The sequence below is a fragment of the Salmo trutta genome, chromosome 18 (genome assembly GCF_901001165.1).
Source record: "Salmo trutta chromosome 18, fSalTru1.1, whole genome shotgun sequence".
Lineage (NCBI taxonomy): Eukaryota > Metazoa > Chordata > Actinopteri > Salmoniformes > Salmonidae > Salmo > Salmo trutta.
In genome coordinates, this window is record NC_042974.1 from 25,061,108 (window position 1) to 25,076,036 (window position 14,929).

Genomic DNA, 14,929 nt, shown 5'->3' on the forward strand with positions numbered 1-14,929 from the left:
CCATTTACAGCACATTGAAACCCTATAATAAGGTCTGGTGGTTTTTGAGTTTGACAGAAGCTGGGTAACACCCAAGACTGGGGGACAAACGACTAGCAGAGGCCAAGATACATTATAGCCAACAGGGAAAACCATCCCAGCTACTGTACAGTATAGAGTCAGACAGATGTGTCTGTGTGCAGGGTGTGACAGACAACGTCGGGAGTTTTAGATGTCTCGCTAGAGCAATAACGAGTCTCTCACCATTGGGAAATGTTATCATGTCAGAGTACGGGAAACACTACAGAAAATACATGTTACAGAACATAGCCCTGTCATAAAATATACGGTACATGAATGAAGAGACATTGGCGATCTAACACTGCACTACACCTTGTCCCAGATCTGTTGGGGCTGTCTCGGCAATGTCTTTAGTCATTGGCAAACAGCACAAACAGATCTGGGATCAGGCTAACAAATACCTGGTCAGAGAAGGAGAGCACTCAGAGCAGAGAGAGAGACGTTACACAGTCATTTCCACTCCAGTCACATGACCTCTCCCATGCCACCCCCCCCTCCGTCCCCTAACACTAAGAGGTGTTTGTGAGTGCACTGCCACCAAGCCCAGAGTGTTCAGGGGTGCTGACCCGTAACGGAAAATCCATTGCTGAGTGAATTACAGCGCTCAGAGGCACTCACAGGGTCGAGCTATAGATGGCGGGCATGCCATAGATCACCGTCACCCAGGATATGTGGCCTGGGACAGCGTTAAGCCTGGGACAGCTCCAGGCCTGGGGGCCTACTTTGGCCCTACTTCACTCCCCCGCCTGCATTATTCTCACTAAATGCAAAATCTAATAAAAGTAATGTATGGCAATAACACTATGGATTTTCCATCCACCTATGGCTCGTCACTTAGCTGGATGACCCAGAGACTGGGCCCCTAAGAACCAGGGTTCTCAAACTTAGAAAGATTAGTGGACCTATCAGCTCCCACTGAAAAGGTCAGACTCTCAAGGAGCTTTAGCTAGAAGTTACATTGGTGTGTGAGCCTGTGGGCATGTGAGAGAGAGAATGCAAGACTGTGTGTATTTTGCATCTGTCCAAGTGTGGGTTTTCTGTTTGTTTTTCCAGGCAGTGTAACTCCAGCTCTAGTTTCCCATGCAGACTCATAATCCTGAAGCCTAATTTAATCCTACTACTTTAATCAGAAATGCTATTGATAGAAAAGGTCAAACAAGAACAACTATTCAACTTTCTTCCATCTTTCTGAAGGCCAACCAAACAACCCATTCTAGATACGCTCAGCGGCACTTTTTGCTCTATCGGTTCATTTTGATTTCAGACTAAGAGTTATAGTTGACAGATTGATTTTCAATAGGAGGGCAATAAAACACACTGTGTACAGTCATGTCAGCCTTAAAGGGATAGTTCACCCAAATTACACTTTGGTTTACCCTGCAAGCAGTCTATGGAAAAGGTATGACAGCAATTCGTGCTTTAGGTTAAGTTCCCGTGGCATGGTTTCCCCATGCTAATGTTTTGGCTTTTTTGGCACAAATCCCATTCGAGTCATGGGACCGATATTAGCACTTTTTCGCACATCATGTCCAAATCATCCAAAAGTACTTCAAATGTATTTTGAAGCTCAACAAAGTCAATTATAGATTATTTAAACATGATGCGTGAAAAATTCAAATATTGGTCCCATGATTTGAATGGGATTTGTGCCAAATGCTAAAATGTTAGCATGTGGAACCAGTTCCAGGGAAACTAAACCAAATCATGGATTGCATACCTTGTATATAGACTACTTACAGGGTGAGGAAACCAATATGTAATTTTGGTGAACTATCCCTTTAAGAGCAGTAAAGATCTATCAGATGCAAGAACTCCCTTGTTAGCGTGACAGTTGCTATATGGTGATGCCTTTAGACCACGCAGCACTTGTGATGACACGGGTACCAAAACGGGGATAATCAATCCATCGTGTTTGTCAAAGGGGTGCTTCCAGTCGTCCTCTCTCCCTCCATCCTGATTCCTCGGAGGTTCCCTTAATAATGGCAATAACAAATCACCATCATCTAAAATTGCAAACCATGGAAGGCACTGGATTTCTTTGACGGCCAAACAATGTAATATGTGCCATTACCATTGAGCACAATATAAAATAATCATTAGGCTTAGCCCATAATTCTGGTTCTCAGTTTGGAGACATTTTCCATTTCGACCAATACCTAACTGGAACACAACACATCATTGACCTCCACCTGTCCAAATCCATTTATAGTAGCCTACATCTAAGCTCATGCCGATTCACACTACGGGGCTGAACGAAGTGCCGTTTATTGGGTCTAATATTTCCCTTTCACATTGTTCTTTTCAGCCCAGTACAGCTTGGCTCGGTGACTTGGCACAGATTTGGCTTAGCAGTGTAAAAAGGGTATTAGATCCACAGAACTTAAGTGACCACTGGCTCAACGTCAAGCACACCAGGTCCACAGCTAGCCTAACTTGGCTGCTATCAGACCAAATTGTCCAATGTGTGTCATCACAGGAGCCTGGGTTCTGCGTATGATGGAGCCGGATAAGAAGGCTGACGTTTTACGTGTTCCTATCTAATTGTGCTTTTTTGTTCGTTTCTTTGCATTGTTGATAACTTATTTTGTACATAATGTTGCTGCTACCGTCTCTTATGACCAAAAATTACTTCTGGACATCAAAAGTGCAATTACACACCACGGAATTACAGACTTATCTCATAATAAGCTGTAGACCACACTGTCTACCTAGAGAGTTTTCATATGTATTTTTCGTAGCTGTCAACATACCACTACAGACCGATGCTGGCACTAAGACCGCACTCAATGAGCTGTATTCCGCCCTAAGCAAACAGGAAAACTCACCAAGAGGCGGCGCTCCTAGTGGCCGGGGACTTTAATGCAGGCGAACTTAAATCCAATTTAACACATTTTTATCAGCATGTTAAATGTGCAACAAGAGGGAAAAAAATAAACTCTAGACCACCTTTACTCCACACACAGAGACGCGTACAAAGTTCTTCCCGTGCCCTCCATTTGGCAAATCTGACAATAATTCTATCCTCCTGATTCCTGCTTACAAGCAAAAATTAAAAGCAGGAAGCACAAGTGACTAGATCAATAAAAATGTGGTCAGTTGAAGCAGATGCTAAGCACAGACTGGAATATGTTCCGGGATTCCTCTGATGGCATTGAGGAGTACACCACATAAGTCACTGGCTTCATCAATAAGTGCATCGATGACGTCATCCCCAAAGTGACCGTACGCACATACCCCAACCAGAAGCCATGGATTACAGGAAACACCAGCACTGAGCTAAAGGCTAGAGCTGCCGATTTCAAGGAGCGGGACTAACACAGAAGCTTATAAGAAATCCCGCTATGCCCTCCGACGAATCATCAAACAGGGACAGCAACAATACAGGACTAAGATCAAATCATACAACACCGGCTCTGACACTCGTCAGGGCTGGCAAACCATTACAGACTACAAAGGGAAGCACAGCCGAGAGCTGTCCAGTGACACAAGCCTACCAGATGAGCTAAACTACTTCCATGCTCGCTTCGAGGCATATAACACTGAAACATGCATGAGAGCACCAGCTGTTCCGGGAAAACTGCGTAATCACGCTCTCCGCAGTCGATGCAAGACCTTTAAACAGGTCAACATTCAAAGCCGCAGGGCCAGACGAATTACCAGGACGTGTACTCTGAGCATGTGCTGACCAACTGGCATGTGTCTTCACTGACATTTTCAACCTCTCCCTGTCCGAGTCTGTAATACCAACATGTTTTAAGCAGACCACCATAGTCCCTGTGCCCAATAACACTTAGGTAACCTGCCAAAATGACTACCGACCCGTAGCACTCACGTCTGTAGCCAGGAATTACATTGAAAGGCTGGTCATGGCTCACATCAACATCATTATCCAGAAACCCTAGACCCACTCTAATTTGCATACCACCACAACAGATCCATAGATGATGCAATCTCTATTGCACTACACACTGCATTTTTCCACCTGGACAAAAGGAACACCTATGTGAGAATGCTATTCATTGACTACAGCTCAGCGTTCAACACCATAGTGCCCTCAAAGCTCATCAATAAGCTAAGGACCCTGGGACTAAACACCTCCCTCTGCAACTGGATCCTGGACTTCCTGACGGTCCGCCCCCAGGTGGTAAGGGTAGGTAACAACACATCCGCCACTCTGATCCTCAACAGAGGGGACCCTCAGGGGTGCGTGCTCAGTCCCCTCCTGTACTCCCTGTTCACTCATGACTGCACAGCCAGGCACGACTCCAACATCATCATTAAGTTTGCCGATGACACAACAGTGGTAGGCCTGATCACTGAGAACGACGAGACAGCCTATAGGGAGGTGGTCAGAGACCTGGCCGTGTGGTGCCAGGACAATAACCTCTCCCTCAACGCGATCAAGACAAAGGAGATGATTGTGGACTACAGAAAAAGGAGGACTGAGCACGCCCCCATTCTCATCGACAGGGCTATAGCGGAGCAGGTTGAGATCTTCAAGTTCCTTGGTGTCCACATCACCAACAAACTAACATGGTCCAAGCACATCAAGACAGTCGTGACGAGGGCACGACAAAACCTATTCAGGAGACTGAATAATTTGGCATGGGTCCTCAGATCCTCAAAAGGTTCTACAGCTGCGCCATCGAGAGCATCCTGACTGGTTGCATCACTGCCTGGTATGGCAACTGCTTGGCCTTCCGACCGCAAGGCACTATAGGGGGTAGTGCGCACGGCCTAGTACATCACCGGGGCCAAGATTCCTGCCATCCAGGACCTCTATACCAGGCGAGGTCAGAGGAAGGCCCTAAAAATTGTCAAAGACTCCAGCCACCCTAGTCATAGACTATTCTCTCTGCTACCGCACAGCACACGGTACCGGAGCACCAAGTCTAGGTCCAAGAGGCTTTGAAACAGCTTCTACCCCCAAGCTATAATAATCCTGAACATCTAATCAAATGGGTACCCAGACTATTTGCATTACCCTCCCCCCCTTTTGTTACTCTCTGTTATCATCTATGCATAGTCACTTTAATAACTCGACCTACATGTACATATTACCTCAACTAACCGGTGCCCCTGCACATTGACTCTGTACTGGTACCCCCCTGTATGTAGTCTCGCTATTGTTATTTTACTGCTGCTCTTTAATTACTTGTTACTTTTATTTCTTATTCGTATTTTGTCTTTTCTTTTTCTTTAAACTGCATTGTTGGTTAGGGGCTCGTAAGTAAGCATTTCACTATAAGGTCTACACCGGTTGTATTCGGCGCATGTGACTAAAAACATTTGATTTGATTTGAGCTGCAGGCTGCAGTGAGAAGTGTAGGAGAGATATGCTATGGTTGTGTGATGAGCCTCCTATCCACTGGGGATGCCTGCTCGATACCTGATGCATTAGCAAATGTTTTAAAAATAAAAAACTGAAATATTACATTTAAATACGTATTCAGACCCTTTACTCGGTACTTTGTTGAAGGACCTTTGGCAGTGATTACATCCTCAAATCTTCTTGGGTATGACGCTACAAGCTTGGCACACCTGTATTTGGGGAGTTTCTCCCATTCTTCTCTGCAGATCCTCTCAAGCTCTGTCAGGTTGGATGGGGAGCGTTGCTGCACCTCTATTTTCATGTCTTTCCAGAGATGCTTGATCGGGTTCAAGACTGGGCTCTGGCTGGGCCACTCAAGGACATTCAGAGACTTCTCCCGAAGCCACTCCTGCGTTGTCTTGGCTGGGTGCTAAGAGTTGCTGTCCTGTTGGAAGGTGAACCTTTGCCCCCAGTCGGAGGTCCTAAGTGCTCTGGAGCAGGTTTTCATCAAGGATCTCTCTGTACTTTACTCTGTTCATCTTTCCATCGATCCTAACGAGTTTCCCAGCCCCTGCCGCTGAAAAACATCCCCACTTCCTTCTAAGAATGATGAAGGCCACTGTGTTCTTGGGGATCTTCAATGCTACAGAAAAGTGTTTGTACCCTTCTCCAGATCTGTGCCTCGACACAATCCTGTCTCAGAGCTCTATGGACAGTTCATTTGACCTCATGGCTTGGTTTTTGACATGCACTGTTAAATTTGCAAACTTATATAGACAGGTGTTTGCCTTTCCAAATCACTTGGATTTACCACAGGTGGACTCCAATCAAGTTGTAGAAACATCAAGGATGATCAATGGAAACAGGATGCACCTAAGCTCAATTCTGAGTCTCATAGCAAAAGGTCTGAATACTTATGTTATAACGTATCTGTTTATTTGTAATACATTTGCAAACATTTCTACAAACCTGTTTTCGCTTTGTCATTATGGGGTATTATGTGTAGATTGATGAGGATTTTGGCTGTAATGTAACAAAATGTGGATAACGTCAAGGGGTCTGAATACTTTCTGAATTAATACAAAAGTATGTGGACACCCCTTCAAGTTAGTGGATTCAGCCACAACCGTTGCTGACAGGTGTATAAAATCGAGTACACAGTCATGCAACCTCCATAGACAAACATTGGCAGTAGAATGGCCCGTACTGAGAAGCTCAGACTTTCAACGTGGCTCTGTCATAGGATGCCACCTTTCCAACAAGTCATTTCGTCAAATTACTGTCCAGCTAGAGCTGCCCCCGGTCATCTAAGTGCTGTTATTCTGAAGCGAAAACATCTAGGAGCAACAACAGCTCAACCGCATCTTCTAGAGGAAAGCCTTCCCAGAAGAGTGGAGGCTGTTATAGTAGCAAAGGGGATGTACGACTAGTAGGTGTCCACACACTTTTGTCATGTAGTGTTTTCCTATCAATTATGGCACAAGACACACACACCATTGAATGTTTTTACAAGTGAATTCCATGCAAGATTTTTTTTAAAGACTCATGCATATGGCAACAGAAAAAGCCCACTTTTCTCTGAATCTTCTCAGAGGGCCTTTGATGGGCTGTAAAATAGGGAGGCTTACTATTTCATGGTACTGATTAGGCGGAAAATAACATGGCTGGAGAGTGTGACAGTGTGCGGAGGGGGGATAAAATGGGCTTCTGAACGGGCATGTGATGTGATGAGAAGTCTTTTCTAGACACTGAACTCTGTCCACCTGTTGCTGCACATTCAAATCAACAGTCTTTACAACACTGAATCTATCTACAAATCACACGCGCGCACAATCGCTCACGGACAGGCTCACACACACAGACAGACAGTCTTAATACATTTTGAGTCACACTCCCCTCACATGTGAGAAAGTGCACACACACACTAGGGCAGTAAATCAGAAGAAACACATTATGTTGAAGTATTAACTATATTGTTAGAACTTATAATAAATTAGCCATGTACTAATTACCCTAGAAATAACTCTCCTATTTAATTGATCTAACAAGTCAGGTGTTTGGATGAGCCCGGGAGTGTCCTGTGAGGCCAGTGGCCCATGACAGCCGGGTAAGGTTTCCAATGCAAATAGGTTGAGGGATCAATCAACTCAGCATAACGCAATTCAAAGCATTGTTTATACTGCACTCTAGTGCCGGGATACCATTTCACTCCATTGCACATGTGGAGCAGGCAAATGCCCTGCTTTGCCTGAAGATTACTCCAGTCAGTCGGTGCCACTCTGCTGTGTGCCAGCCCAGTGGACTAGAGAAAGCTACCTGGATGCCCATCAGATCCATGCTTATTGAACAAACAGTAACACACATTATTAAATCCTTCTATACAGTAAAGGACAGTCTATATCAGATCATTCATAGACACATTGTAGTGGGGTTAATAAATGCCTAGCCTTGCTTGCCGATATACACTTGTCATTTGTATACTCTGGTCTCATCTGCAGGCAGGGAGTGTGACCGCATGCCTGCTTTGGGAGTGTTTGAACAGAATGTATGTCTCTGATACTAATCAAGCGGTGTCCAAAGAGCCCACTTTATTTCCGGAAGCTGCCTTTCAAGGAAAACCCTGAAGCAAGGGCTTGTATCAACAGTAGGCAAGTTCCTTGAGTGGGACACACACACACACATACACACACACACGTGCGCGCGCGCACACACACTTGCAGGATGTCCTTTCGATTGTAACAACCAAAAATGCAGTTAAACAGCTTTGTTCAGGATGTTGCCGTTGCCACCTTTCTGTATCTGATGGCCCGGTTTCACAAGGACCTTCAAACTACCCTCCATAAAAACATAAGCAATCTTATCAAAATAGTCATTCCAAATGTGGTTAGCTGCAGTGCAAGTTGCTTTCCAACACTATCAAGTATAGTGAGACATTGAACTATTTCTCAATAGGAACTCTTTCTGACCCACTGTCTAAACTGTAGCACTTTCAACCACACAGTAAACTTTTTTAAAGAATGTATACCAACGGGGCAAAGATCACTTGTTGATAATATTGATGCTGCAATTCAAAAATCGCTTGCATCATCTATTCCTTACAACAGACATCGGTCTTCTCTCATCTGTTGATAGTGTGTGAGATTGAGAGCAATTACAATATGTGTGCTAAGCTGATATATAAGTAACTTGAGTAGGGGCAGGCTAACATAGTCGTGAGCCTTGCAACGCTACACTATGAGCTCTAGCATACACTGGTGCTGTTCTGTCCCAGTTGCCCTAGGAGTACAGAGTACGGTGCTGCTTTCCATGACGTCACCCAGCAGCACAAGACAGCACACCACATAGCTGGCATGAGCCTGTAGGCCTGCCTAGTTCACACAGCAGGGGCACACCTCTCTCTCTCTCTCATTCATTCTTCCTCTCTCTCTCACAGACACACACGCAAGACACCCCCTCCCCCCCACACACACTCACAGAAAAAAACCCCCACTTAAATCCTGAGGCAATCAACCTGTCCATACATGCCTCAGGGTTAATTCACTGTCATAAACGCACACCGCGAGAGCATGGTGAACAACTGACAAACTAGAGCGCAAATGAAAAAGCCAGCTGACTGCATGATTTCTCTTGACTACTATATCTAACGCATGAAGGGGAGAGACCAACAGGAAATTCTGTGTTTGTGATCATCTTGAGCGCATCTGCATTTGCGTCACTTCCAAACCAAAGCACCGCAAACAATAGTTAAGAAAATAATATGCAAATTTAGAGCAATGTGCAAATTTTCACATTTGATTTTGGCTGTGTTTTTGTGCATCTGAAAGTAAACCGAGAATGTGTTGACTGTCAAACATTGTTAAGGTGGTGTTAGTGTTGGTTTGTGTGTGTGTGACGTGTGAAAGCCGGGAGCACGCTTGACTTTGACACATCCACAGAGTTTTCTAAGAACAATCACTTCTGTCACCACACTCTGTGTGTGTGTGTGTGTGTGTGTGTGTGTGTGTGTGTGTGTGTGTGTGTGTGTGTGTGTGTGTGTTGAACCAACAAAAAAGTGAATTTACCCGAGTCTTAAATAAGCCATATGGTAACCTCTTTTTTCAACTACTCAGTTTAAATCAAAGAACAGGTGACTTGAATGATGACTACAGAAAGCATTAGGGAGAAAATACAAACACCTGTTTGAGTGCAGGCGACAGTGTTTACATTTTTTTTTAATGTGGCTGATCCGAAGGCAGACCTACATCTATGCTAGCTTGTTCTAAAAGGACTTCAAAACGGTTGATAAAAATGCATCCCAAGCCATTACACACAGGTCTCCTATATAAAGCATGCATAAGGTGTGTGACGTCCAACCTTCCACGTGTATCAGTGCATCTCTCGGGCTGTTTGTCTGCATGTGTAACTATATCCTGATCTTTCTGGCTCTGTGTGAATCCACATCTCTCGCTGTTAATGTGACTGTGTGCTTATCCTTGTGTCTACGGCTGTGCTTGTATCCACGTCTCTGTGCGAATGGACGCATATCATTATCAACGTGTTTCTATGGTTGTCTGTGAACGTGTGTATCCGCGCCTCATGACTCAGTGAATGTACGCGTAGCACTATAAATGTTTCTCTCTGGCTGTCTGTGACTGCGTGTGTATCCATAGATCCGAGGCAGCAGCAGGGCCCTCAGCAGCCCAGAGACATAACTATCCCACACACCATGGCCAGATGGTGACCTGGGACGATAAGGAGAGGCAGCATGCGGCCTCTAATCCCTTCCTCACTTCCACCAGATAGGAGATCAAGAGAGAAACGGGCCTACTGAATACGCGCACTGCACTGCACACTACAGCGTATGGATACCATCTCTACTCGCTCACTGCCACTTGCTACCGCAGTGATTCCGTTCCACAAGCTAGGAGAGACATGGGCCTACTGAAGCCCTTTCTAGTCAGAGTCACCCCTCACTGCACACCACTGTAGAGTACACCATCTCTACTCACTCATAGCCACCATAACTTCTCCGCTGTGTCGGTCATAGTGATGGTATAGCCCAGCTGTGTCTAAGTTAAAACACAGTGCTAAGGGAGAAATCCCACACTTTGAAGTGCACTGTTCCAAGACATTAACCTGTGGCGTACATGGCAAGGCCTTTGGTGTAATGTTTTTTGTGTGTGTGTGTGTGCGTGTGCGTGTGCGTGTGTGTGTGTGTGTGTGTTAACCTGAATTAAGCCTAGGTCTAATCCTCTTACCATTAAACAGGTGACCTGTAGCTGCTCTCTGTGCTTCCAGAACCTTGGCTTGGCACATAACCAGTAGGCACAAACATGCATCATTCTAATACACAGCTGGCAACTAAGCTCATGCCACTCTTATTGGCATATAAGGCAATGGTCCATCTTCCTAATGGAATACAGAACAGTAGTACCCTCTTCACACTACTGAGCCAAATTAAGCCGGATCAAGCTGAGCTGTACTGCACTCGCTTGGTTACACATCTGCTACAGTTGCTGGAATGGTGCTGGTAAGGACAATGTGTAAAGAAAACATACGAGAAAAACGTAAATCCAAGACATTCCATTTAGTATGATATGTTAAGTTTTGTATGGTAACCAGCTAGGTGGCTAACATTAGCTAGCTGGGTAATGTTAGCTAGGCTAGAGGTTAGGGTTACGGTAGCGAAAAGTGTTAAAGTTCAGGTTAGGGGAAGGATTAGCTAACATGCTAAGTAGTTGCAAAGTAGCTAAAAAGTTGTAAGTAGTTGAAAAGTTGCTAATTAGCTACAATGCTAAAGTTGTCCGTGATGAGATTCCAACTTTCAACCTTAGGGTTGCTAGATTTTTGCGTTATACGCCCACCCATCCACCCCGACTAACCATCCTACTTTTGTTTTTTGCCTTAAGTAACCATACCAACCATAACATACCTATTTGAGCGTCCCAAATGTACTTTTACTATGTTACGTATAATCTATGAGACCAGGCTGGTGCAACAGCTGTCTATCTATCTGAATTGACTTCCCCTGCTAGAGTGGAAAAAGTTGTGGTTTCTCAGATGTTCCTATGTAGATCAAAGGTAAGATATGACACGGCCTGTGCTCTTTTCTCCTCAAAGCAACTATCACTCAATGAGTCAAACACAGCCACATGACTACGATAGAGCGCTAGAAATGCAAAGAGCAGATGGGCCTAGAGAAGAGTTGTACATGTCTGTATTCAGCACTGTGTCTATATGGAGAGGAGAGGTTCAACGTACCTGGTAGAATTCCCGCAGCCATGTCTTCTGTAGGTTATCAGGCTGAAAACACAAGATAAACTCTGTCAGTCAGGTCATTTTGACATGTATTTTATGACTCTTGAAAAAAATGACCTTGAATTCCTATTGCTAGCGACTCAAATAAGAACTCCCAGTATAAAAAAAGAATTCCTCTTGATCAAAAGAGGGTCATACCAACAATGCCATAATAGAATGGATCTCAACAATATTACAAAAATGACTTTGGGTCTGCTTCAACGGCTTTTACAGGTAGGTAATTATTGTTAAATGAGAACTGATGTCAAATTGTAACAAATGATGCAAATGTAGTATGTCCAAACATGAATATTCAATTACATTGCAATGAATGTGTTTTCAGGTTGTGTATAGTGTAATGTCCTTAACTTTCAAATGATTAAGGTTCTTCCACCATGTTTCCACATTTCCAGACAATACATGACAGTGACGTTTAAATCTTTTTTTTTTTACTATTATGGGCATTATTTTATAGGCGACCTTTCATCTGAATATTGATTAATTGACCCCATGGGTCATGAAATGTGGTTTAACCAATTTGTTACTGATATAGTGCGTTGTCAACAATTCAAATGATATTTTTCACCAAATTTAACCCATACTTTTTACTGACATACACTAACGTTCAAAAGTTTGGGGTCATTTAAAAATGTCCTTGTTTCCATGAAAACACACATGAAATGAGTTGCAAATTGAATAGGAAATATAGTCAAGACTTTGGCGAGGTTATAAATAATGATTTTTAATTGAAATAAGTGTCCTTCAAACTTTGCTTTCATCAAAGAATTCTCCATTTGCAGCAATTACAGCCTTGCAGACGTTTGGCATTCCAGTTGTCATTTTGTTGAGGTTATCTGTAGTTGTCAATTTGTTGTGGTAATCTGAAGAGATTTCACCCTATGCTTCCTGAAGCACCTCCCACAAATTGGATTGGCTTGATGGGCACTTCTTACGTACCATACGGTCAAGCTGCTTCCACAACAGCTCAATAGGGTTGAGATCCGGTGACTGTGCTTGCCACTCCATTACAGACCGAATACCAGCCGACTGCTTATTCCCTAAATAGATCTTGCATAGTTTGGAGCTATGCTTTGGGTCATTGTCCTGTTGTAGGAGGAAATTGGCTCTAATTAAGCGCCGTCCACAGGGTATGGCGTTGCAAAATGGAGTGATAGCCTTCCTTCTTCAAGATCCATTTCATCCTGTACAAATCTCCCACTTTACCACCACCAAAGCACCCCCAGACCATCACATTCCCTCCACCATGCTTGACAGATGGTGTCAAGCACACCTCCAGCATCTTTTCATTTTTTCTGCATCTCACGAATGTTCTTCAAACTTAGATTTGTCTGTCCATAACACTTTTTTCAATCTTCCTCTGTCCCGTGTTCTTTTGCCCATCTTAAACTTTTCTTTATATTGGCCAGTCTGAGATATGGCTTTTTCTTTGCAACTCTGCCTAGATGGCCAGCATCCCGGAGTCGCCTCTTCACTGTTGACGTTGAGACTGGTGTTTTGCGGGTACTATTTAATGAAGTTGCCAGTTGAGGACTTGTGAGGTGTCTGTTTCTCAAATGAGACACTAATGTACTTGTCCTCTTGCTCAGTTGTGCACCGGGGCCTCCCACTTCTATTCTCCACTTTCTGGAAGACCGAGTTTTGAAATCAGTGAAACGTCCGGTGGAAGCAGAGTATAATAGTAAAGACAATTCTGGCATTTGATTGCAAATGTGTGGAGGGAGACGAAAAGAGAAAACACAGAAGGTTGTTGTATAAAACACGTCTCCGGATTACGTCTTCAAACTAAGGGCAACCATGGCCTCCGTGACAGAGAGGGAGATGAGTTCATCCATGTAAACAGGTAAGAGAGTCTAGATAGCGAAATGTTATACGTTTATTATACGTTTCTAATTTTGTCAGAAAGTTGTTTTTGTTGCGAGTTAAAGCGTACTGATAGCTAGCTAGCTAACGTAAGCTGGCTGGCTCGCTAGCTAACATTACATGTATAAACTGTGTAGTAATACTATTCATATCTCAGAGCCATTTGCATTGCTAGTTATAGTCTAATGTTAGCTAGCTAACTAACATTGAACCTAGTTGGTTTGCGCTAGCTACCTGCTGGGTAGTAACGTTATGAGATGGGTATATGGTTTATTCTTTAGCTAGCTAGCTACATGTCTAAACAAAAGTCTCCACTATGCAAGTAACCATTTCACTGTACCGTTTACACCTTCTGTATCCTGTGCACGTGACAAATAAACGTTGATGTGTGTTTACCAGAGAGGGTAATGTGAATAACAACATGACCTGCACCAAAGTCAAATAAGGATATAACGTTAGGCCAACGATAGTGTCCAAGTTCTAAGATTCTCCGGTAGAACGCTCTGCTTTTATTTCGTCACACTCAGAACGGTAAGATATTTTCTGTAATTAGCTCGCCATTAACTTGTAAGTAATGATCTTGTTGTGAGTTCATTTTCCTGTAATAATGAATAAAAATGAGCTAAAGTTAAGAATGTCAGCTATATGATATGGCCATTATTTAAACTGGCTAGTCAGCTAACTTAAACTAGAAACAAACCTCAAAAAAATTTTGAAAGTTGCTTTTAGTTGCCTGGTTTGTTAGATTGACATATACTAAATTCATTTTTAAACTGATGGGTTTATTGGTGTTAAAATACACCAGTTATGCTATTTTGTGTTTATGCTTTTTCATAACAACAAGTTTGATGTTGGACGACAATAGAATGTTCACGATGTCCCTGCGACAACTGTCTACAGACATGTCGATAGACGTAGTATTAAACTTGAAATCTTTGGTTGTTTAGTACACTACCGTACACACTCTGTTTAGCACATGGCCTCACATGTGAATCCTTAAAGAGATGGGTGGGGATAAGGCTTAAGAGGGTGTGAACAATGCTGAATGGGTGTAGACAAAGAAGAGCTCTCCAGTAGGTGTACCAAAACATTCAAGAGCCATTTTCTCAAAAGTGGGGTTACAAGTTTATCAACTTCCAAAGCAGAATTACTTCCCCATTGTTCCTCAACTGCAGTGTATGATATACCATTTTCTAGCTGAGTCTCTACTTTTATCCAATGTAAAAACACACCATTTCAAATTTTGCTACATAAGACCAAATCGTCAGTCACATATGATTAAGCACATTTTTATATTAACTATTTATTGTAATATTCCTACTCTTCAAGGTCACTACTAAACAGGAATGGTGCAATATATTAATCCCACACCAACTGAATTCCTGCCTTTTATCCCATTGG

At 43.3% G+C, this 14,929-nt stretch overlaps 1 protein-coding gene across 2 annotated transcripts in view; it reads right to left on the reverse strand.

Annotated features, from left to right (window-relative positions):
- Positions 1–14,929, reverse strand: part of LOC115153056 (type I inositol 1,4,5-trisphosphate 5-phosphatase) — a 191,954-nt gene that overhangs the window by 105,863 nt on the left and 71,162 nt on the right. For both annotated transcript variants that reach the window (XM_029698100.1, XM_029698099.1), the window contains exon 2: positions 11,612–11,653. In XM_029698100.1, the coding sequence (XP_029553960.1) occupies positions 11,612–11,653 (42 nt within the window). The remainder of the gene's footprint in view (positions 1–11,611; positions 11,654–14,929) is intronic.